The 24403-nt window shown below is 36.5% G+C and overlaps 2 protein-coding genes across 2 annotated transcripts in view; both read left to right on the plus strand.

Annotated features, from left to right (window-relative positions):
- LOC112558571 (MAM and LDL-receptor class A domain-containing protein 2-like) overlaps nucleotides 1-13766 on the plus strand; it is a 45276-nt gene extending 31510 nt beyond the window's left edge. The window contains exons 50-70 of the mRNA XM_025229111.1: nucleotides 27-289; nucleotides 529-613; nucleotides 903-1064; nucleotides 1246-1499; nucleotides 2102-2189; nucleotides 2990-3142; nucleotides 4785-4954; nucleotides 5650-5845; nucleotides 6303-6377; nucleotides 7000-7146; nucleotides 7508-7852; nucleotides 8055-8210; nucleotides 8787-9043; nucleotides 9623-9854; nucleotides 10375-10509; nucleotides 10909-11039; nucleotides 11623-11707; nucleotides 12404-12478; nucleotides 12843-12989; nucleotides 13409-13459; nucleotides 13695-13766. Coding sequence (XP_025084896.1) covers nucleotides 27-289; nucleotides 529-613; nucleotides 903-1064; nucleotides 1246-1499; nucleotides 2102-2189; nucleotides 2990-3142; nucleotides 4785-4954; nucleotides 5650-5845; nucleotides 6303-6377; nucleotides 7000-7146; nucleotides 7508-7852; nucleotides 8055-8210; nucleotides 8787-9043; nucleotides 9623-9854; nucleotides 10375-10509; nucleotides 10909-11039; nucleotides 11623-11707; nucleotides 12404-12478; nucleotides 12843-12989; nucleotides 13409-13459; nucleotides 13695-13723 — 3236 coding nt within the window. The 3' untranslated portion in view covers nucleotides 13724-13766. The remainder of the gene's footprint in view (nucleotides 1-26; nucleotides 290-528; nucleotides 614-902; nucleotides 1065-1245; nucleotides 1500-2101; nucleotides 2190-2989; nucleotides 3143-4784; nucleotides 4955-5649; nucleotides 5846-6302; nucleotides 6378-6999; nucleotides 7147-7507; nucleotides 7853-8054; nucleotides 8211-8786; nucleotides 9044-9622; nucleotides 9855-10374; nucleotides 10510-10908; nucleotides 11040-11622; nucleotides 11708-12403; nucleotides 12479-12842; nucleotides 12990-13408; nucleotides 13460-13694) is intronic.
- Nucleotides 13415-24065, plus strand: LOC112558582 (MAM and LDL-receptor class A domain-containing protein 1-like). The gene is made up of 15 exons (XM_025229122.1): nucleotides 13415-13568; nucleotides 14383-14575; nucleotides 14775-14918; nucleotides 15936-16201; nucleotides 16541-16631; nucleotides 16723-16863; nucleotides 17509-17774; nucleotides 17890-17974; nucleotides 18791-18865; nucleotides 19136-19279; nucleotides 20216-20478; nucleotides 21445-21541; nucleotides 22725-22868; nucleotides 23264-23471; nucleotides 23942-24065. Exons 1-14 carry the CDS (start codon nucleotides 13527-13529, stop codon nucleotides 23320-23322), a joined length of 2010 nt encoding a protein of 669 aa, XP_025084907.1. The 5' UTR covers nucleotides 13415-13526; the 3' UTR covers nucleotides 23323-23471; nucleotides 23942-24065.
- The last annotated feature ends 338 nt before the right edge of the window (nucleotides 24066-24403 follow it).

Below are 24403 nucleotides of genomic sequence, written 5' to 3' on the forward strand. Positions count from 1 at the left end.
AAAATTTTATTAATTTCTCTATTCAGATCATTTCTACATCTACATGGAGGCCTCATCTGGAAAAGATGGGGATACTACTCGCCTTATAAGTCCTTCTTTCCGCCCAGACACATCTTTGTGTCTGGCTTTCTGGTACCACATGTATGGTATCCATGTCAAACAACTCAATGTCTACCTCTCTGGACCTACTGGAAACTTCACCATCTGGTCAATGAATGGAACACAAGGCAATGTTTGGCACCAGGCACAGATCTGGTTTGGTGACCCACTCTATACTGGTTACACCAACGTAAGTTTCATGCATAAGGGTTCCTTAATTTCTTGTGTTCATATTTTCTTTAATGTGTTAACAGTGACTGTAGTTGAAGTAATCAGATGTAATACTCTCTTTCATTTGGCTGAACATTTTGACCACTTTTTCTTCCATTTCCTTCCAAGTCCATGAGCCACTTTACCGATGCAAGAGATAAATTGTTATCATTTTCATGACTACCATCACCACTAAAATTGAAATTTTCCTTTATATAGGTGATGCTTGAAGCAGTTAGAGGGAGTACGTACCTCGGTGACATTGCTGTTGATGACGTTACTTTATCTTCAGGTCCTTGTACAGGTTAGTCTCTGTATCTCTATGCATGAATGCTTGTGTATGGTTTTATGTAAGTGTGTGTATTCATATGCATGCACAAATGCAGTTAGAGGTCTTAAAGATACACATTTATGCCTGTGTCTTAGCATCCAAAGGCTTATTTTCTTATCACTTTTACACTTGCTTCAAGATATACCTGCAACATTGTGCAAAATATCTCAATTACTGTTTGCTTACTTTAAATGCAATGCAACTGCATTTGATATGATAAATATATTAGAGAAGGATTTTGTACTCACATTCTTGATTTCAGATGACTCAAGCCTGTCCAATATTGACTGTGACTTTGAGGCCAGTGATGCTTGCCATTATCAACAAGAAACTAATGATGACTTTGATTGGAGCCGTAGCAGTCAATCTACAATTACTGTAGGAACAGGACCAAGCTCTGACCACACATATGGCACATCATCTGGTCAGAACCTTATGATAAAGCTATAGAGCCTCGCTCACTATCTGCCATTTTGCGTGTAACACTAGTGCTCAGATTTATGGTTTGAGGTATGGATGATGTTTTATGAATAAGCATACTATCTGATAGTTTATTTTAGTCAAAGATTAAAGGGTTAAAGCAGTATTTATAATCTTGTGACCAGGTCACTACTTGTATATTGAGAGCTCAGCACCCAGAAAACCAGGGCAAAGGGCATTGTTATGGACACCAAGAGTGGCAGGAACTGGCTGTGTATCATTCTGGTATCACATGTATGGCAACACCATGGGGACACTGAATGTCTATGCTGCTTCATCAACCACCAGTCTGGGTCAAGCCATATGGTCCCTTTCTGGTGACCAAGGTAACAGGTGGTACAGAGCTGAAGCCAGGTTGCCAGACACAACAGGAATCATGGTATGTGACAATGATTAGTGGAAATTTCAAGATCTGTAGTAGATTTATATTTTTTGTATGCTTTTTATATAAGTGTACATAGTATTTCCTCATAAGAGCTGTTAAACTCATTGAAAACGCAATAGGGGCCAGACAGCTTACACTGATAAACTAAAGCAATATAGAGGCCAGACAGCTTACATCAATAGAACATTATTATAAGGGCCAGATAACAGCAGCAGTGTTATTGTTCTGTCCTTCCCCCTTTTCTGCCTTTTAAGTTGTCACATATCATAGTTTAGTCCTTGTTACTCCTCAAGGAGCATAGAGCCGCAACTATTGTCACATGTCATGCTGACCATAAATAGTTTTAAGCTGAATCAGTAAACATTTAATTACATGTTTGTTTTACTTTCACTTAGTCACAGCATCTGTAGTAAAATGTTGTCATGTGAAGTTTTTGAATGAAACAAAATGAATTTCAAGAAATTCATGAGAAATTTCAAGAAAAGTTCTTCTGCAGTTGGCAATAGGATTTAAAAAAAACTTTGACCTTTGCAGTTTCAGTGTTCATTTGCGAAAGATATGTACAGATGTTGCAGTATTCTCTGATTTCATTCCAGATTGCTTTTGAAGGCATTGTGGGATCAAGTTACCTCAGTGACATTGCTATTGATGATGTAAAGCTACTGTCCAACTGCTTACCACAGGGTGAGCAAGTGTTTTTTGGAAGGTTTTTTCCCAACCATTTTAGCATGCCAATGGCAGAGTCAGGTGCCTTTGTGTTGGTTTCACCCAGTCAGTGACCAGTAAACATCTTTGCAGCAGTCTTAATTTACTACCATGTCAGGAACAGAAAAAGTATGACTTTGTACCATTATCATATACTGTTTTGGTCAATGTCAGACTGTGTATACCATGGTGGGGACCACCATAAGATTTTAATGGAACTGAACAATTCTTATCAGCTAGTGATATCATTGATTTGTACTATCATAGTGCTATCTATACCTTGCATAGTGATGCTGGTGTAAACTAAACTGTACTGGTATTTGTGTAAGTGCAGAATATATGGTATATCAAATACATAATACTTGCTAGTGATAATAAACAACTATGTTGGTGTAAGTAACTTTTATGACGTTGCACAACAACAAAATTGCTTAATGACACACTTCTCAGAAGTTTTTTCTATTGTTAAGTAACGAATAACTATATATTACTATCTATATCAACTATATTAACAGAGCTGAGACTTTAGTGCCACCTAATCCATCTAGAGATTAAATATAGTTTTAGCATGTTTAATCTGATACATTTGATGCCCTATTTTCACTAGGTGACATAAATTAGTTTCCTTTGTAAGCTGGTTTGATCTTTAACATACAGTGTACAAGAATGAGATATAAAGATCTTGGAAAAACAGTTAATGTTGCCTCATGGACCACCTGCTATAATTGTATTTATTCTTCATGTAGAGGAAGTTTGTCCTGCACTTTTTTTGTTTGAAGGGTTTTGTGACTTTGAAAATGATTTGTGTGGCTGGACGCAAAAAAGTGTTGCTGGGTCATCTGGATCCTTTGCAAGAGCAAAATCTACGTCACAGATAATACACAGTAGCTTGCCACTTCCTACTGGTGATCATACATATGGTTCTAGCAATGGTAGGTAGTAGACTGGACCTGCCTGGCTTTGTAATATTTAAAGAACTCTTTTTTAAGTTGCAGCTTACTCCATTGTATCCTTGACCTTCATGTTGATAACCATGCAGATATGCCTGAATTTCAAGCATCTTCATAAAATCATAAAAAAATAAAATAAACAAGATGTACAGGATGAAAAGTAAAAATCACAATTGAAGTTGAAAATAAGGAGAAATAAAGTATTCCTGTCTCAGTCCAACCTATAATAACACTTTCTTATAAATTCATAGAAAATTAGATATATCCAACTGTGTTTCCAAAAAATACTTCTGGACACAGGTTTACACACAAAATATGAGCACTGCAATGTCTTTCCTGTAAGCATTGGATTCTAATGGTCTCACACCAAGTAGAAGGGAATAAACATAACTTATGATAATGAAATAGGCTCCAGACTTGGAAAAAAAAATCACCAGCTGTCTTGATGTATGCTATCATGTTGTCATCATTTTTTGAAAGAAAGATCCCTCTAGAAAAATTCAAATCTTCAAATTAACATTCTCCTATCTCTGTGTAAAGGGATGTAAAGAGAAACCCAAAATAGTTAATCCAGTTTAATCGTAGGGTTTTTTCCCTTTTTGTTTACATTGTTTTGGAGTAAAAATTATTATTGAATATCACACACACACACACACACACACACACACACACACACACACACACACACACACACACACACACACACACACACACACACACACACACACACATCACACACACACACACACACACACACACACACACACACACACACACACACACACACACACACACACACACACACACACACACACACACACACACACACACACACACACACACACACACACACACACACACACACACACACACACACACACACACACACACACACACACACACACACACACACACACACACACACACACACACACACACACACACACACACACACACACACACACACACACACACACACACACACACACACACACACACACACACACACACACACACACACACACACACACACACACACACACACACACACACACACACACACACACACACACACACACACACACACACACACACACACACACACACACACACACACACACACACACACACACACACACACACACACACACACACACACACACACACACACACACACACACACACACACACACACACACACACACACACACACACACACACACACACACACACACACACACACACACACACACACACACACACACACACACACACACACACACACACACACACACACACACACACACACACACACACACACACACACACACACACACACACACACACACACACACACACACACACACACACACACTTTAGTTACTGAAGAGGTCACACATATTTATTAACATTGCTGAATGAGTTACCAGATGATAACTTTCTGAATTGTAATGAAACCACAGGCTTTATATCATACTCACTATTCTTGTCTGTCATTTGTGATCTGAACTGGGTCCTTCATAACATCCTCTTGCATTGTTAACCTTAGAAAAAGGCTCACCAAAGTACAGCAAATGTTCAAACAATTTTTTACATACTTCACCATACATGTTCCTGTACACAGGTACATTTCTGTACTTCGCTGCAGCCTCAGTGCTTGTACAACCGGGAACACGATTACAGTTAGTGTCTCCTGCATTGCCTGCCACAAGCTCTTCTGGTGTTTGTTTTCATTTCTGGTTGATTAATTATGGTTTTGGATTTTCCATCCTTACCATCTACCTTCAGCCACAGGTAAATGGTTTTAGTCTGAATTGGTAAAAAAAAGAACAAGTTATAAACATATACAATAGTGATTGTTTAGAAATTGCAGCAAATAATATTGAAAATAATGATGATGACGATAATGTACATTGTTAAAGCACTCTGTTGTAAAACTATTATGCACATGACTGAATAAGACTGTTATAAAATGCTGGCAGCTGGTATTTCCCTCAATCTCCACTGAGAAAAGGTTTTCAGCTATGATGTAAATGACTTCCATCACCCCTCTTTGGAACCACCAAGCCTTATGGTCCAAAATGGGGAAGATGTGTTCACCATTTTGCAAATGTTTCCCTACCAGTGATGACTCACTTTCATGTTATTCCAGTCTTTCAGTTTTCTCTCTGTTTCCCCCACATAAGCTTGGTCACAGTCCTGATTCTCAATAATGCATATTATAGTCTAGACAGTTCATTCATCCCCTGAATGGTACCAGTTGATGAACAAAAGAAATAAATCAAAGATGTGAAAAATGTATAGAACATTAATATATATATATAAAACACATCATCCCTTGTGTTTTCTTTGAGGGATTTTTGGTGGTATATGACTGTATAATTTTATTAATTATTAAGTCAAGTTCTTTGTAAAAAAGCAAAAGGCTTTAGTTATAATGCATTGGCTCTGCAGAGAAATCTGTATTATTTGAATTGTCTCTTTTACAGTCTGGATTGAATAAAGCAATATGGATCCTGAACAGTGATGTAGACTATAGTGATTCTGGTAGGAGTAACTTTCAGGAAGCACAGGTATCATATTACTCAAGCACTCAGCACAAAATCATTGTGGAACTGACTACCAAAGGGGCTGAAGGTTACATTATGCTGGATGACTTCTCCTTCCTGCAGAGCATGTGTGAAGGTGCATGTCTTCTTTTTTCAGTTTTTTTATTAAAGTATCTTTTAAATTCATGTTTGAATAGGAACTGAAAAGGTGAGCAACGGAAAATCATTTCACAACTTGTGGTGGATGATCATACAGCTAGGAAACAGCTGCAGATAATAATAATAGTAGTAATTGGTTAGGTTTTATAGCGTGGCACGCCAGCCAAAGCCAGGCTTACTGCACTTGGCAAACACAAACAGACACGGGAAAGATGTAAATCCTGTAGTTCCTTCACTGATGTGTATCGCTGCACTGCTGAATGAAATCTTTATAGACCAAGATAGTGATCTGGTATAGTTCAAATCTACAGATTGTAAAGTCATTGTTTCTTCTATGGCAAATGCAGAATAGATCAATCAATGAGGATGTGTCAGCTTAATTAATTTAATTCATAATTAATCTAAAGCATATTGTTTTTCTCTTTTTTTTGCAGTAAAGCCACCCACAGCAGTCAGTAATTACGTGCTAACACCACCAAGTTTGTACACTACCATCCACCCACCAGGCAGTATGAATCTTTTTGTTTATTAATCTTTCATTTAAGCAAGTTAATCCTTTACATACCAGAAAGTATTGTTTACTGAGACGATTTTTTTATGCGACTTGTTGTCAATAGAAGAAATTTGTAGTTTATATACATTATATCTTTAAATGCTTCCCTTGTTCATTAATTGTTGTTTTCATTTTGCATTCTTCCCCATTTTCTTTCCATATCCTTCCCTAACATATATTCTCTACTTTTCTTTCCCCACGTACATGTGTGTGAGAGAGAGAGATAGCTTGGGTGCATAGTATGCCTGTATACGTATTAATGAATGGGTTTGAGCTTACATTAGAAAGTCTCGTTTGCTTTGGTTTTTTTAATATATTTAATAAATTATATCATCAGTCGCAGAAATTTCCAGACTTTTTCAGTGATGTAGTCAGAGGGTTGTAACAGCATACAAGGAGGCACAAAGTGTGTTTTCCAGAAAGTCTTTTTACTTTTTATCTATTTTTTTTTAAGTTGTATTTCTCAAATTAATTTCATTTTCAGGTAAATTTTATGCCATAATAAAAACACGAAAATGATAATCTATGGTTTATATATATAGTTATTTGCTTTATCTACTTTGTTTCTTGATGTCCAGATACCACCTCATTATGGGACTGTAACTTTGAGACTGACCAGTGCTCATACATTCAGAATACAGATGATCAGTTTGACTGGACTCGCAGTCAAGGTGCACAATCAACATTTAACAATGGACCAGCTTTTGACCACACCACTGCTAATGGTAAATCTAAAGAGTTAAATAAAATACCAGTAGTTGCAAGTACTTTATTGATTATTAGACTTTTTAGTTTCCTAATGGCTTTTAAAGTGCTTTGAATTGGAAATATAATTATGCATTGCTTTTGTGTCACTAATCAGTCTTACACCACTATACTAATTAGCTTTTAAGTATGCTTCTGTAATTGTTTCAGTGACTTGGAAATTTTTAGTCAAATCATAGAAATAAAATTCCATTTGCAAATGATGAAACCTTTAGGAAAAATGAAGAATCAGTGAAGTGCAGAAGGGAAATAGACAAGATATAAACTTAGAAACTTTTTTTTCCCTAGCCTCTTTTTTATTTTTTTTTGTTTTCACTATAGATTTGGGATGGTACCTATATATCACTTCATCTGGACAACATCATGTCAATGACACAGCCCGTCTGTCTAGTATCCCAGTGACTGGAGGAATCACAAGATGTCTATCTTTTTGGTATTACATGTATGGTCCTCATGTCAACACTATCAATGTATACACCAGAATAGGTTCTACATATGGGAACCCTGTATGGCATCATGCTGGCACAGCAGACAATAATTGGCACCAGGCTGTTTTCACCCTACGGGTCACCAGTACCTACATTATTGTTTTTGAGGCTGTACGTGGCAACAGTTATGCTGGTGACATGGCTATTGATGACATCTCGGTAAAAGATGGTGACTGTGGTAAGTGGTGATCATGATTAATAATGCAGAGTTTGCTTTCTTGTAAATAATTTTCTAGATATTATACTTGGGAAGTTTTTTCCAAAAAGCATTATTGTTAAGGGAATTTGGCTTGAGGAAATAAACATTTTAAGATATATTTAAGAGGTTGGGGTTGTATTTTGTTTAATCTTTTCACTAAAATTGAATAATAATGTTACAGGGTTAGCATCCATTTCATCATGCACTTTTGAGGATCCATATATATGTGGATTCCAACAAGCCTACGATGATGATTTTGATTGGAAACGAGCAAGTCTATCCACTTCTTCCTCTCGCGCTATTCCAGCTACAGACCACACTCTTGGCACAAGCAGCGGTGAGCTTCAGCCGTATTCTTACAGGATTCCAAATGTCTGTAGCTTCTAGCTTCTGTATCCTTTTATTTATAGGGTTAATGAAATTTCTGGTATATGTGTGTGTTCAGATGGGTGGGTAAAATAGATTTTGCATACTTGTCAAGTACTTTGCTGCTGGAATCATAAAATGTTTCATAAAAATCTTAGATGACTAGGTCTGCAAATCTCTAGTCATTCTCATTTATGTCTCCTAGATAATGAAGTCTTTGTAGCTGTTGACTTGAGACTTCAGACGTTTACCACATAGATGCCATAAATCTTCTTAATGATTGTTGATCTCTTCCCAATGTTGTCCTGTCTTCTTTGGTTTTTAATCAAGTTTTTGATGCTATGAATTTTTACTAGATGGGTTGCTGTGCTATCTATGCCAAACCTTTCCTTATTTCTCATCTGGGCTCAGGACCAGCAGTGACTGAGTTACTTCACAAATTATAATTTATAGCAACTCTTGTCATACCTTTTCATAGTGCAAGTCATCATCACCTGATTGATTGTTTATGCTACATATTCATTGTATTTTAAATTTATTGTTTCAGGATTCTACATGTACATAGGGGGTTTGGGAACACAACATTCAGGTAATCGAGCACGCCTTATCAGTCCTTCCCAACTTGCAACAACAGGTTCATGTCTCCGTTTTTGGTACTACATGCATCAAAATTTGGACGGCACTCTATCAGTATATCTTCGCTCTGGGAACCAGTTCATTAACACTATCTTCAACATATCTGGTGACCAAGGAGACCACTGGATCCAAGCAGAAATTACTGTTCTCTCAGCTGGGTCTTGGGAAGTAAGTAGTAGTCTTACATAAATTATTTAGAGCATTTGTTAGCTTTAGATAGTTTAGACATGCATTTACAATTTTAAGACTAATGATTGTATCATTAATTATACTCCAGTAAGGCTTACAAGAACACGAAAGAAGCAAAAGAAGACTTGAGATCATAGAAAAGGAGATGACACAAGAAAATAGTAAAATCTCCTTGGGATGTACAGTATCCCAGCAGAACTTCCTAAGTATTGTGATGAATAGATGTCTACAAATGTTAAATCCTTGTCACCATGGCTTTTAAGGACTCTAAAAAATTTTATTGGATGAGCACTTGACTCCTTTCCATAGTCAGTAGGGGAAGCTGTCATGGTTTGGCCATGTAAAATGACAACAGTTCCCATAGTTCAATACCCTCTAGGAGGCAGAAAGAGCAGCAGGCAGCACAGATCCTGGTCTGAGAATATCAGCCTGAACTCGTTTAGATATCCTAATCCTGCTGAATCAAGCAGATTCTAAGATTCTCAAATTCTAAGATTTAAAGTCTTAAACTTGAAAACAAGATCATGTTTTAAAGGCCTAATTGTATTTACCTTGCAGGCTGTATTTGAAGGTGTGATTGCCAGTGACTCTGCCAATAACATTGCAATTGATGATGTCAGCATACTTTCTGGTTCCTGTGGGTCAGTGTCAGGAGGCTGCAATTTTGATGTGGACTCTTGTACATGGTCCAACGTCCAAGGTGATAACTTTGATTGGATGCAGACCAAAGGTGCCACACCATCTCAGTACACAGGTCCCAGTGGAGACCACACACAAGGCAGCGGTGAAGGTTAGACTTTAGGATAAACTTATTGATTTACTCTTGTCAGTGGCTGTTAAGCTTACACTGTATAGAACTTAGATTCCTCAGCAATGGCTTATCCATTCACATTGCAAAGATGTAACCATTAAGACTAGTTGCTGTGGTTTATGAAATCCATTTTCCTTAAACGGTTTGTGAGGCAGAAACTAGATAAAGAAACTTAGTCATGGATCAAAAACAAGGAGAACTAATAATATTTTTGCAGCCTAAAGGACAAAGTTAACAGGAAAAGCACATAAATAAACTTGTACAGTTAGAAAAGGTTAACTGCCCCAAATATTTCTTCTGCCCCACTGGACTCACAGCAGGTACACCTGGATTGCCTCCCTGTAGGGCTGTTTGACATTGACAATTGTAAATTTTAGGCCACCTCCTACCTTTTACTTTTAGCACATTGCACCATCACCGTATCATTGGTCAACACTAGCTAGCCCATCAGATCTGTTTAAGCATGTTGAACAATACAACATTCTCTGCTATGTTCCAGGGGGTTATGTGTTTATTGAGAGCTCTGCTCCCCGTGTGCCTGGTGATCGTGCTTGGCTGGTATCCCAACCTTTTGCTGCATTTACAGGCCTTAGGTGTCTTGGCTTCTGGTACCATATGTATGGCAGTGGCATTGGTAATGCTCTCTGTTAATGTATTTTTGGCATGATTATGTGCATATAACCATGAGCATTTTATGAGAGATGTACCGATTTAATGTTATTTAAATATTCAAAATTTGTTTCATTCCTAAAAAAACTTTAATAATTGAGACAAGCTTACCTTGTCCATCTTACCTGATACATGTTTGTGTAGAATAAAGTAGCCCATCTAATTTGCTTTGTCAGTTAACTCCATCCCCTTTTATTTTGTGTTATTCATGTGTATCTCTCACAGTAGGTTTTGTTTACTTCATATTCCTTTTTATTGTTGTTTCAAAGTTAGGTGGTATTTTTACATTTTTTTATCCTGGACATTAGAATTTGAATTGTAGAATCTCTGCTCATTTATTGTTAGTAAACCTTTTCTGTCTTAGGGTCTCTGAATGTGTACCTGGATGATAGAGCTAACACGTCGCACACAATATTATGGACTCAGTCTAAAGACAAAGGTGATGTATGGCAACATGGACAGATTCCATTACCACCACAGAGCAAGGAGTACCAGGTTTATACAGGACTTGATTGTTTCAAACAAAGTTAAATTAAGGAAGTGAAAACGGGTTAGAAAAATAAGCATTATTATTCGTGATAGCCACACTGAGCTAAATTTCAAGAAACTTCCTATACGAATCTGATTTTCCCAGAGATATGTCTAATACCTAATGATGCCTACAAGTTTTGAAGAAGTATAAAAAAAAATCAAAATCAAATAAAAAAATCAAAACAGACTGTCAAGGAGACCCAGGACAGAAATTTGTCTTCGCTCACAAGGGCAGGCATACATACTCACATTCACATGCAGAAAAACAGAAAGGTAGTAGTTATGTGGGAAACCTTGTCTAGAAATCTTTGCACCCCAGCCCCACCCCACACCCCCATTCCCGAAAAGAGAACTAAATGTGCAACTTTCAATCTATATCTGCCACATAATTATCGGTGAGTGCATATTGTTAATGTCGGGCTCTTCAAAATGTGTTTTGTGCCATCTTTTGTCTATATTTTGAGAAATTTTATTTAATGATATTTGTGCTAGATATTGATATTCTCTCTTGACTCTGTTTCTGTTTTAATATTTTTGTATTCGACAGATTCGATTTGAAGGTATCAGGGGACAAACTTTCTATGGTGACATTGCGCTAGATGACATTTCTTTTACATCAACTTCATGTGTGTGTAAGTACACATATTGGATAATCCTGTCAACATTTTTATTGTTGCTATTGTTAATTTGAGGCTATAGATCTAACCAGCTTTAACTTTATTCTCCATTTGTTCTGATATTGCAGCATGATTTGAGCTATACATATTATCGTTAATAAAGGCAATTTTTACAATGAATGAACCTTTGAAATGGACAAAGTTGCTTCTGGAAAGAAGCTGTCATGACAACAAGAAGTCTTTATTTATAGTGCTCTGAAATGACTGCATAATGGGAGGGGCATGAATAATGATTGGCTGGATGGATGGAGGACTGTCATGGGATGCCTAGTAGCGTAAAGTAGTTAACGCACTTGCTTCTCACCACTGCAGTCAGAGGCCTTAGGTTCAGACCTTGTATCGAGACACTTTCTGCATGTGACACCGGTTTGCAGGGCTAGACATGGGGGTTTTTCTCCAGTTTCCCTCCCTCTCCTCCTCTCCCGTAGTGGGATTTGACTTCAAGGTTGAAGCACTGTCCTAGTAAATAAACAAACCAACCATAAATCCCTGTGATTTTCTTATTGCCATGGAAGCTTCTTTTGTGCACTTTATGATTTTACATAGTTATGTACAATTAGTAAAGTGAATGTAGGTTTTGTTAAATGGTTATAAAGTATTAGAACTTCATGCAAAGCTGATATTTTACCACCTTTATATATCTGTTCCCAGACCAACCATCAGATGCGCTTCCACACTTACTGTCAACGATTCCTATACTGGCATTGTCTACTCATGCTCCCTTCAGTAAGTCTGTGTTGTGAACATAAAACAGTGGCATTTTATTAACATGTCGTAGACTTTTCTCCTTAACATTTTTTTTTTAACATATCTCTGTTTCTTTAGTCTTCATCTGTCTGTGTCTGTTTATATATATGTCAGCCTACTACTCTACTTGCCATGCTAATAGTTAGTGGAGGAGGGTATTAATATATTAAACTAAAATTATCTTTGAAGAAGTTTATTTTTCATTGTCCTATTTTTCTCTGATTTCTTGAAGCTGAAGTTTTTCCATTTTACTTTGAGTCACATTCTTTCTTTAAATTTTACATGGAGCCATACTACCTAATGCAATAATAAAACCGTAAAAACTTTCATCTGTGTTTTTAAGTATCTCAGTCTCCATATGACTGCTCTTTTGAGAATGACTACTGCTCATGGACACAAGATAATTCAGATGCTTTTGACTGGCATCGTGGCCAGGGACCAGCTGGTACCATAGCCACAGGACCCTTTATGGACCATACAATAGGCAATAGTAAGTAAAATCTCACAGAAGTTATATGTAGTGATATGAGAGCACATTTAAATGTTCATACATTGCAAATAAGAATGTATGAGTAGGTAGTGAGTGTGGGTGCTTCAGGGTTAGAAGGTGTTATTGCCAGTGACTATGCCTGTAACATTGCAGTTGATGTCAGCATACTTTCTGGTTCCTGTATGGCAGCATCAGAATGCATGTATATATGAGTGGGTATAGAAATGCATCACGTGTGTGTGTGTATCTGTGTGTTTGAGAGAGAGGAGAATATGTAAGGGCATTTATATTTCTGTGCTCGCTTGTATATGTGTGAGGAGGCGGGTGTGGACATATGGAAAGGAACAAGAAAATGTGTTAGTAAGCAGATAGTTATAATATGGTTAATTTGACTTCAATGGTTTTTGTGTTTTGCACAGACAATGGATGGTATGCTTATATTGAGACAGCAAGTACACAAGGGAACAATGGTACGCACGTCTAGTATCTGCACAGATTCCAGCAAATTCACTGTACTGTCTGCAGTTCTGGTATTACATGTATGGTGCTCATGTTGACTCACTTAGCATTTATGTCCGTGTAAGTTCTCATTATTTGATTCTTTGATTGTAAGTTTAGTAGATGTGCATTTAGATAGTTTTAAAGCTTATAGAGGTGCATTATTAGTCCCTAGATTTATTTATTTCTTCTTTTGCTCTGTTTCAGAGTCAAGATGTGTTAAAATTTCAGAATAATTTCATATAATCAGCTTCTAGAATAAAATGTTACAAAAACCAGATCATAGATTCATATTGTCAGTGTATTGTAACCCTGAAGTGCCCTAACTCAAGTCCTATAACATAAACATTTGATTATTCATCAAGCAAATCATTCTGGCTAGTGTTATAACATTCTGCTTCACCACAAACCTGTTTATTCCATGCAGGGCAAGAAGAGCAACTTTGTTGCTTACAGAACAGTAGTCCTGGCTTGCCCCTAATCACATTTAGCCTCTTTTAAGAAAGTATATAAGAGCCTTGTTAAGAAGTAAATATCACATTATTATCCACCTTAGATTTTTTACACAATCCAGTTTTGCTTCTTGCTTGGGTTGCTGGGATAGCTGGTGAAGCCTCCTTGCATTCCTTGTCCTGCTTAATTTATACATTTCTCCAATTCTCAAGCTGGATATGTGAAAACAGGTTTTGTGTCATTGTTTATCATGCAGTAAAACATTTTGTTAAAACTCTAGGACATGTTTATATAAAGCCCATAGAGACATGCCTGAAGTGGTTTTTGGCCTCCCTTGTGACCCCTGAATTGAATTCACAGAGTTTAAAGGATCCGAGGCAGACTTTCTTAAAGAACCCATCTAATTACTTTATTTAATAACCACTATTTTAAAATTCTTCAGAGAGGCAACAGTCTTGGTTCACGTTTATGGACCAAAAGCCAGTCACAAGGCAACCATTGGAATCATGGACAAGTTCAGATCTCCTCTTCTACTCCTGTCAATGTAGTGTTTGAGGCAGTTCGTGGTCCAACATTTAGGGGAGACACTGCCTTGGATGACATCAGAGCTGTAGCTGGCAGCTGTATTGCTGCAAGTAAGAAATCCTTTTTTAGATCATAGCCATTTTAGGGGGGGGGCTAGATTAAATCCAGATGTGGTAAATTGGCATGACTGCATTTTGTCTTCAGTAGTTCCCAGGGGTTTTGAAAAGAATTTAAAGTATTTTCTTTCTCTTATCTTAACTACAGTGTAACTATAGTTATATCCTCACTAATTTTCTGGTGCATTCCCAGGTGGCTTGGCATGTGACTTTGAGTCTGGGTTGTGTGGATGGAATCAGACAATGACAGATGATTTTGATTGGACCCTACATTCTGGCCAGACAAGCACCACAAATACTGGCCCTTCCAGTGACCATACTTTAGGAACAGCAACAGGTGAAGAGCTTTTACAAATTATTTTAGAATAAAATTGATAATAAAGGCTTACATACCACATCATCACAGAACACATACTGTACTTTGATAAGGCGATGTATGGAAAGAATGCAAATTATATCAAGTAACAGGAAAAATAAACACTAAACAGCATCAAAAAAGCAAAAATAACAGCAGCAGCTTGCAACTTTGAAAAGTTAAGTAAAGGTCAGCATATTAAAATAACATTGATAAAGGAATAGAAGTAATAAATTTTATATTTTGTCACATCAGGGGCTCCTTTCACAAGCACCATGGATGCCGATTATTTTGTTTGTTCGGAAATTGATAGTCATTGAAATTCCTGGGCACTTTACTATCATGATATACAGACTCCAGTCAATGAAAAAAAAAAAAATCTGCAGACACCCTTATTTTTGTAGGCTTTTGGAAGTTTATTGATTTTATGAAAATTTCAGTTATTGCATTGTAAAGTGGGAATGTTATGGAATCTTATTCTGTTTGAGCTTTAGACTGTAAATTTGCAATTCTAAGCCCACAGCTGGGAGCTGTTTCTGATGTATATATATACTTTCACACAACGTGAGTGAATTGTGTAATTATCAATCTCCTAACAGTTTTGAGTCACTGATTTGTCTGTGATAAATAAGTTGTATTTATTTATTTGAGCTATTTCAATTAATTATGCAATCAAAATAGCATATGGGTCCATTATGATTTGGCTGACAGCTTGATTTTTGCAGTATCCCAGTAGCTTACCTGCTTTATACCAGTGTACTAAATGTGTGGGTGGTCATAAAACTAGCTCCTATTTTAACATTTCACATTTAACACTCTCCATTTCTCCTATGCCATGATTTTTTTTTTTTTTTTGTTCAGGCCACAAAAAATAATTATTTCTCTCTCACCATTTTCCACTCTTTTATTTGTTTTGCCTATGGAGTCAGGGAATACAATGCAAAGTATTTGTGTTTAGCATTATTTTGAAAGATTTTTTTTTGTTTTGTTTACCACAAGGCCATTATCTCTACATAGAAACCAGTGCCCCTAGGCATCCAGGCCAAAAGGCTTGCCTTGTCAGTTCCCAGGTAACTCAGACTACACCACAGTGTCTAAAATTCTACTATAATCTCCATGGCAACAACATTGGTGCCTTGAATATCTACGTAATGATAGGCTCTGCTTTAACAAGCACAGATTCCCCAGTGTGGTCCAGAAGAAACAACCTTAGTGATATATGGATTCCAGGACAAACAACCATTACAGGATCTTCTCCATACAGGGTAAATCTGCTACACTGATTGTCCATTTCCTTGACACATTTCATCATTTAATTGTAATCATCATCACCACTGCATGATGTGTTTACTTACTGTAATCAAAATTTACACTTTACTTCTGTCCTTATGTTTATGTTGGAAAGGTGTCTGCAAGTGTGTTGAGAAATGCCTTGTAGAAAAGGTACATCACAAAATGTCAGACTTAATAGTAGTAGATATGAATTTCTTTATTTTGTTATTATGGCCATTCAGCATTGAATAGGAAAATTGGAGAAAGTTTGAAGTATGAAAAATCTTTCACAAGATCAAGTATTCATTGAGATTTTGTTTATTTTACTTCAGGTTGTATTTGAGGGAGTAGTTGGCAATGGCTACTTGGGAGATATTGCAATTGATGACATTACTGTGCTGAATAACAGCTGCTCTCATGCAGGTAAGATTGTTGTGTTTCTATATAATGGTTGATGCATGAACAGGAGATAACTGCAATTCACAATATTCCAAACTGTAACATTTGTCCATAGCTAACAATGACTTTGAACATGGCTTTGGAATATGGACAAATCCGAGTGTTGGAGACAAGTTTGATTGGATGATTGGACAGAGTTCAACAGATACTATGTACACTGGGCCAAGCAATGACCACACACTGGGCACATCACAGGGTGAGTCATCGGTGCTTGTGTGTGTGTGTGCACACTCGTGTGCTTGAATATGCATAAGAGAATTAATGTGAGAGTAAGAACAAGACATAATGTAGGATGCATGCATTGTGGGGCTGTTGATTAGTTTGGGGTAACTTAGCATCAGTTTTACTGACAATCATCTTTAGCTTATGTGAATGATGTTTGGCATGCTGATGGCATTATTGACTTGCAAACGGTCTTGGAATTTGTTCATTATTGGAAAAGGGACATACAGGTATAATGGATGGGTTTTTAATGGTATTGTAGACATATTTGACAATATTTTAATGCTGCCTTTTGAATATCTATGTTTATGTAGACTGAGTAAGGTGAGTTTACCAAACCCTTTCATTCCCTTAGTTCATAATACTAGCATAGCCACAAAAATGCATAAATATGAGCTTGGACATAAATGCCTATGATAATGCCTACTCTTCCTTGTAGTGTTTATTTTAGTGTGACTATTTTGACCCTTTCAACTTAAGTTATACATAATTTTGTAAGTAGATTGCCATGAAAGAAAGTTATGCTGCATCTTACACCATTTTAGTGTTTGAAGTATATATAACATTGTAACAATGGTTGCTAAAAATATCAACTGTTATTGTCATTGGTTGTTTCCAGGACACTATGCTTTTATTGAAGCCTCACCCCCAAGACAGACTCAAGACAATGCTTGGCTTCAGAGCCCAGTTTTAGAACCCACACCAGCCATTTGCATGTCATTCTGGTTCAATATGTTTGGGGAAGACACAGGTTCCCTTAATGTTAAGATGCGTCCCATTACTGAAGATGCAAGTTCTGCAACCGAGATCTGGTCATTGAACGGTGATCGTGGCCAGGGGTGGAATTTAGGCCGCATTGCCATTTACAGCAGTGATCCATTCTATGTAAGTGACACATTAAAAAAAATACCCACTCTTTAAATCAAGGTAGTTTCCTCTGTCAGTTGTGTATCTTTTCAGGCCTGTCTTGTTGGATACAGCAGTGTGCTTTTATTCTCAGATCACATTTGAAGCAGTAAGAGGTGCTGGTGTCAAGGGTGATACTGCCATTGATGATATCACTTTCACAGACTCCGTCTGCAGTGGTAAGAAATATGTACATTCTTGGGTTTGGCACCAAATTGTACATTCTATTAAGGGAGAATTTTCCGTGAATAAGTTGTTTTACATTTTTTTTAATATTTGCTTGATGTTTCAAAAAAATATAAAGCTGTTAATATTATTAACTCAACCAAAACATTCTGGCTTCCTGTAGCCAGTAACATGCCAACATGCCATGGCGCAGCAGGCACACTACGTAAATTTGTTAAGAGTTTAATTTTTTTTTATAATTTTGTGAATGCTAACAGCTACAAAAGAAATAAATAATGCATTTAAAAATGGAGTTATTCCTCTGCAAATTACCTTATTTAAAATAATTCAGAAAGATTTTTGATCATTGGTAAAGCTGCCATAGAAAGTTGGCCATGTAAGGTGATACTCCATGTGCACCCAGTTTTAACATTCTAAACTATCTTCATCTGCAGATCTTGTGACTTCCCTCATTTCCATTAACTTTTTGATAAATTCATTCTGATAAAGTGTCTTTGCTACTGTCCAGTTTAAAATTAATACCAATCACAGCAATACTACCTCAGATATACTTTTTCAAAAAACAGTGTAGGGTATGCTACAATGTGTGGATTTTTAAAAATAAAGATAACATGCTTTGGCCTGTTGCTAGTTATATTTCTTCTAGTTTCGAAAAAGTGGCCAAAACATAATGGATTGAACGGTTGAGATAGCCAGAAGCGGCAGTGATTGCGTTAAAAATGCCATCGAGGAGATGTATTTAAATGCATATGTGGGTGTTCATTAGAACTTATGACTCATTTATGTGCATCTTCATTTCTGTACCATAGTTGAACCACCAGAAGGTGATGTTGGGTATTCTCCACCATTTAACTTAGTCCCACAACAAGCTTCACCTACTCCAGGTAATATAAATTAGCTGTGTATTTCTTATAAAAGAAATATGGGAGTCAATATGCATGATGACACTGTTGCAGTAAAAGATCAGCACTATGATTCTTCGCAGCAAACATTTGTACCCCAGTTCTAAATTTCTTTATTTAATGTTTTGCTCTCCCCTCCCCTTCTTTCTCTCTCTCTTTCTCTCTCTCTTTCTCTCTCTCATGCAATACACACACACACACACACTCTCAGTTAGAGAAATGAATCCATGAATGAAGGTTTTCTCCCCCCAGTGCCATCACCATATGACTGTAACTTTGAGAGAGACTTTTGCCAATGGACTCAGGATACCTCAGATGTTTTTGACTGGACACGAAATGCAGGGGCCACAAGTTCTCAAAATACAGGGCCATCTTTTGACCACACATTTGGAAATGGTGAGTTTTCTTCCAGAGACACTGTGAGACACTTATGTGTCTAAGTTGTGTGTGACATCAGTGCTTTTCACACAAATAAAAACAAATAACATTAAAATATAGTCTAAGCATGTAGTTGAGAGAAATGTAAATGCAAAGATATGGTATAATATTATCATTATATAAAACTAATAAGAGAATAATCAGTTAGCTTGTACAGGCTCTCCTTGCTTGACAAACACTAAAGCACAAAGTAAAGACAAAAATCTTGAGGCTTTTTCATTAAAGCTAATTGGTGACTCTGCTGGATAATATCTTCTTTGATATGATCTTTAGAGATGTTGATTCGGTACAGTTAACGTATGCAGGTTGTAAAAACATTGTTTTCTCTGTGGCAAAAACAGAAAAGATCTTTCAGTAGTTGAAAAATAATAGATTGAAAGTCATCTCTGACTGCTAGAGCACATCTTTTTTAGAGACCAAGATTGGGATCCATTACAGTTCTGATCTAAAGGTCATAAAGTCAATGTTTTGTCTGTGGCAAACACAGATCAATCAATACTCAGGCCAAATGTAGGTGAAATCAAGAAACTGCTGGGATCTATGCAGTCAAAAGACAGAGAGAAACTGTATTAAAAGCATTATTGTTTGACTCTGATTATAAGCCAGTATAGAAGTGATGACTTGAAACTGTGATGGCATCAGGGAGAAGAGACCATTATGTGATATGAAGACATGAAGATGTAGATGAAAAATAAAAAGTGAAACAGTTCTGTACAGTGACAATGAAAAATAGAAGACAATGTCCCATACAATAGGCACCAAAATATAAACAAATCAAGAAGAAATACACCAAATGTGGAGAGCTGCCTCCCTCAAGCCTATAACTTAGTATGATGCATTCTATTTAAGATACACAATTCTTGTTTTGCTATATTTCAAAATATATTTTTTCAGTGACAGGGTATTACATCTACATTGAGACATCCGCACCTCGCCACCCCAATGACACTGCTCGTCTGCTATCCCCACAATTGAATATCAGTCCACAAGGAGCTTGTATGCGATTTTGGTATCACATGTATGGTCCATCAATCAATAATCTGAATGTCTACATACAAACAGCTAGCAGTCTCACCAAAGCCTGGACACGCACTGGCACACAAGGAAACCAATGGATATATGGTGAAATTCCCATCACAGGCTACACCCAGTGTCAGGTACAGCTACAGTGCTCTTCAGCTGTCTTGCATTGTATCATTTCCTTCCTTCTTACCATTCTTACATTTTTATTGATGCATATATTTTGTCTACAGTCAATGAAATATTATCTTGTGAAATATTATCTTATAAATTGTGAAGACAGTCTCAGAGTTGAAAAATTACTTTGTGTAGCTGACAGTAGGGTAGTAACTATTGTATTATTTATCTTCATCTTAAGCTCCTCATACCCTACCTGTCTCTATAAAACTTTCCTTCACAAAAGTGATAATAATACAGTGCATTTATGTAGCACCTTTCTACATCACTAGCCAGGCTCAAAGCACTTTACTTAGATGCACACAGGTGCAAGAGCACACACCTTGTTAGGGTAGGCTTTCAAATGCATGTTTATGAACATATATGCACACAGCACACATATATTTATACACACACACACACCCAGAGCCAGCATGAGCCCTGGAGTAGATGATCTTGTAATCATAAATCATTTTCCCAGTATATAATATACTCACAATTCGATTGTCAATATCTACATTTCATTCAGTAACATAATATAGACTGCAAACATGAGGACAAGTGTAGTAGGATCTACATCACTACTTGAGCATAGATCTTGAGTTGTTTACATGTGAGTGGTTAGTAAATGAGGGAAAAGGACATTAAAGGATCAAAGTTGTTGTACCCCGCTTCATAAAAAAATCCCCAGAGTGAGGAATGTTACATTAACTTTTCTTAGAAAAAAAAAAAGGAAAAGAAGACGGGGAAAAAAATCCAGTAAGGCTGGGCCCCCTTCATAGCTGCAGGCATGGGTACTCCAGACCCACCTGTCCCCCACTCTCATCAGGCCTGAATGCACCTAAGGTAGAGCCAAACAGAGTACATTAAGAAAACCGCCCACAGTCAGCCCTGTAAACAGGTGTCATGACTAGAGAGAAAGCTTACAGTTTCTTTTCTTTGCCCAGATTGTCATTGAAGCAACTCGTGGGACCAGCTACCTTGGTGACATTGCAGTTGATGACATTGGTTATTCAAACAGACCATGCACACCAGCCAACACAAGTAAGAAGACAGAAAATTTCACAAATGTCTTATTACACTTTAAACAGTTTAGTAGGATTCAGACTGAGCTTGATATGGTTGCCTGTTATTTATTACATATAATTTACTTGGTTTCCTGGGAAAAGTTGTCAATACAGTGTAAATATAATATACCATAAATTTCATAAAGTCACAATGTCGGCAAAGGCTGCAAGATCAGTGAAGAAAAATGCTTCTAGGAAAATTATTTTGAAAAGGCAGTTCTCTATCTTTTCCAATGTTTAAATGGAAATGACCTATTTTCCCCTCTGAAGAACAGACAAGTTAATTTTTTTTCCCACCTTCTGTGAAACTTTTTATATCAGTTTTGAGATTTGCTCAGGAATGATAACCTCCAAACAGCAAAAATCTATAATATTTACCTGTTATTTAATAAAATATCTAATTATTAAATAATATGTAATGTACAACTATGTACTAAGTAGACAAGCATGATGGAATCATATGTTTGAATGTTCATAATGAAAGAAAAATATTTGAAAATGTGTGTGCCTTTTTTATATTTGCTTTTTGCCATGTAAATTTAATACAAGAAAAAATACTGTGGTTTTTAAAAACAAATTGCTTAAAAAAGCTTTCAGAACTTCTAAATTTAATATTATTGATGGATTAAAATCATAAAGGGTAAAGATCCTATAGCCTAGCACAGTAGGTGGTTCATTGCATCTGGGGCTTGGTACAGGGTGGGAATAGTGAAACCCTCTCCTGTCATTGTCTTTTTTTCTTTCCTTATAAATCAGGTATACATGATTGTTAGGTGGATAGAAAAAGTGTTTCATTCACCTACCTCAGCAAGATTTGAATTTGTCCTTAAACCTTTGGATATAAATCGTTTATTGACTATGAGCCTATGAGACCATCCCTTTGATAGATTCTTTTTCTCTCTTTTTTCTTTTTATCCCCTCTCTTTTCTCAGTATGTCTTCCAGCTCTTTTGTGTGTCTGTGTGTGCATACATGTGCATGATTGTGCATGACTGCAAAGAATGACAACATACATAAATATATTTAATGTTCTACAAAAGTTGTTTGTTTTTTTTTTGTTTTTATGTATTTTGAAAGATAAAGAAAATGTGACATTATTATAAAATCATGTCTTATCACAAGCAACATTTTAAAATTTTCTTTATGATTTGTGACTTATAGGCAGTATATGTGACTTTGAAGATAGCGCACTATGTGGTTTCACACAAGACAAAAATGACTCATTTAACTGGACATGGAAGGCTGGAGAAACAACTACCAGCTTTACAGGACCTAGTGCTGATCACACTGAAGGCACTGCTACAGGTATGGCCTTATGGCAGAAACTGACATTGACAGTATTTTTACTTCCCCCTAAATATTTGAAAGCTATGGTCCTCTTTTCCAAAACAGGAAGATAAGAATCTTCATTGACTTGTAATGGCAAGAATAAAATACATTTTTTCTGACAAACACGTTTTTAAAATGTGGATGGATATTTGCATACTAATTGACATTTACAGATTTCAGTCTCTTGAAGTACATCAATTTTTAAAATGTAGATCTATATATATTTTTTTTTGTACTTTGGTTTAGTCTTGTAAATTCTTCAAATTTTCATGATTTCTAGACAAGCAGAAAATCTTCTGCACATTGTTAAAAATGATAGCTGAGAACCAGCTTATGAAATTAATTTTTGTTTAAAATCTTGTTTTGTCAAGGCCACTACATGTACATTGAGTCCAGTCCTCCACAACAGCCTGGTGATCGTGCCGTCTAGTCAGTCCAACATATCCACCAACCGCTGGCTCTTGCCTGAGTTTCTACTACAACATGTATGGATTGACGATGGGTACACTGAATGTCTATCTTGCAGGAACAGGGCTTGCGGCTCCTTTTCAACTTCTGTTCCAAAAGTCAGGAAATCAGGTTAAGCATAGACTTTAATCTATACCTATCATTCCATGTAGAGACTTTAAATAACTTTATTTCATTTAGATTGTAAATAGCATTTAACTTTTTAGGGAGTTGAAGAACCAAATTAATTTTGTTTGTCAACGTAAAGTGCCTGAATGCAAACTTGAAAGTTTAGGTCTAAACCTCCTATAGCCTGACTTTTCTGAACTATTTACAGCCATCCTTTTGTTAAAGAAGGTTTTAATAGAATTTAATGAAGCAATTTAGAGCCATCAAACAAAGAATCTTTTAGGTCAATTTTCAACCCTTGTGCATTACAAAAGGAATCCAAATCCGTGAAAGACTGAAGCTATGTTTTAACTAATTTCTGAAGCTAAATATCTGGGCATATTTTTCTTGGCACTATTTTTATCTCTATATCATTGAAAAACATAATGAACAGTTAAGGTAATTTCAATGCTTTTAATTGTTTGTTGCTGTAGGGCAACAACTGGTTAATGGCTGAAGCACAGATTGAAAGTCCATCCAGCTTCAATATCCTTTTTGATGGCATTGTTGGCAGCAAATATTACAGTGACCTAGCCATTGATGATGTTGCTCTCCTACCTAGGAGCTGCGATGGAAATGGTTAGTTGAGGTTCCAGATGTCCTTCATAATATCATGATGTTGGCACTTAAGATTAAGAGACATGTAAAGTACTTCAAACAGAATGCAAAGAAAACCCTGAAATTTTATATTTTTATAATGCTTTCTTAAAGAAATATTTTGAGAAATGTGTACTTTTAGTATGCCTACTTTGATAAAATATAGTTTCGAAAGTAGTATGTTACCAACGTACTTGTGTGCAGCCTTGCTTCCAGTGTGACAACAGCTAAGCATATAGGAGACCACCTCTTCTATTGTTAGGTTTCCTCAACTATTTTTTAGCACCCTTAATGTGTAT

This window comes from Pomacea canaliculata, linkage group LG3 (assembly GCF_003073045.1).
Source record: "Pomacea canaliculata isolate SZHN2017 linkage group LG3, ASM307304v1, whole genome shotgun sequence".
Classification (NCBI taxonomy): Eukaryota; Metazoa; Mollusca; class Gastropoda; order Architaenioglossa; family Ampullariidae; genus Pomacea; species Pomacea canaliculata.

Bases quoted from the DNA above. Each gene is read 5' to 3' on its own strand.
- LOC112558582 (XM_025229122.1), top strand. From the start codon at position 13,527: ATGTATGGTGCTCATGTTGACTCACTTAGCATTTATGTCCGT. The intron at 14,576-14,774 runs GTAAGAAATCCT...GTGCATTCCCAG, and splicing joins TGGCAGCTGTATTGCTGCAA to GTGGCTTGGCATGTGACTTT. The intron at 16,202-16,540 runs GTAAATCTGCTA...ATTTTACTTCAG, and splicing joins CAGGATCTTCTCCATACAGG to GTTGTATTTGAGGGAGTAGT.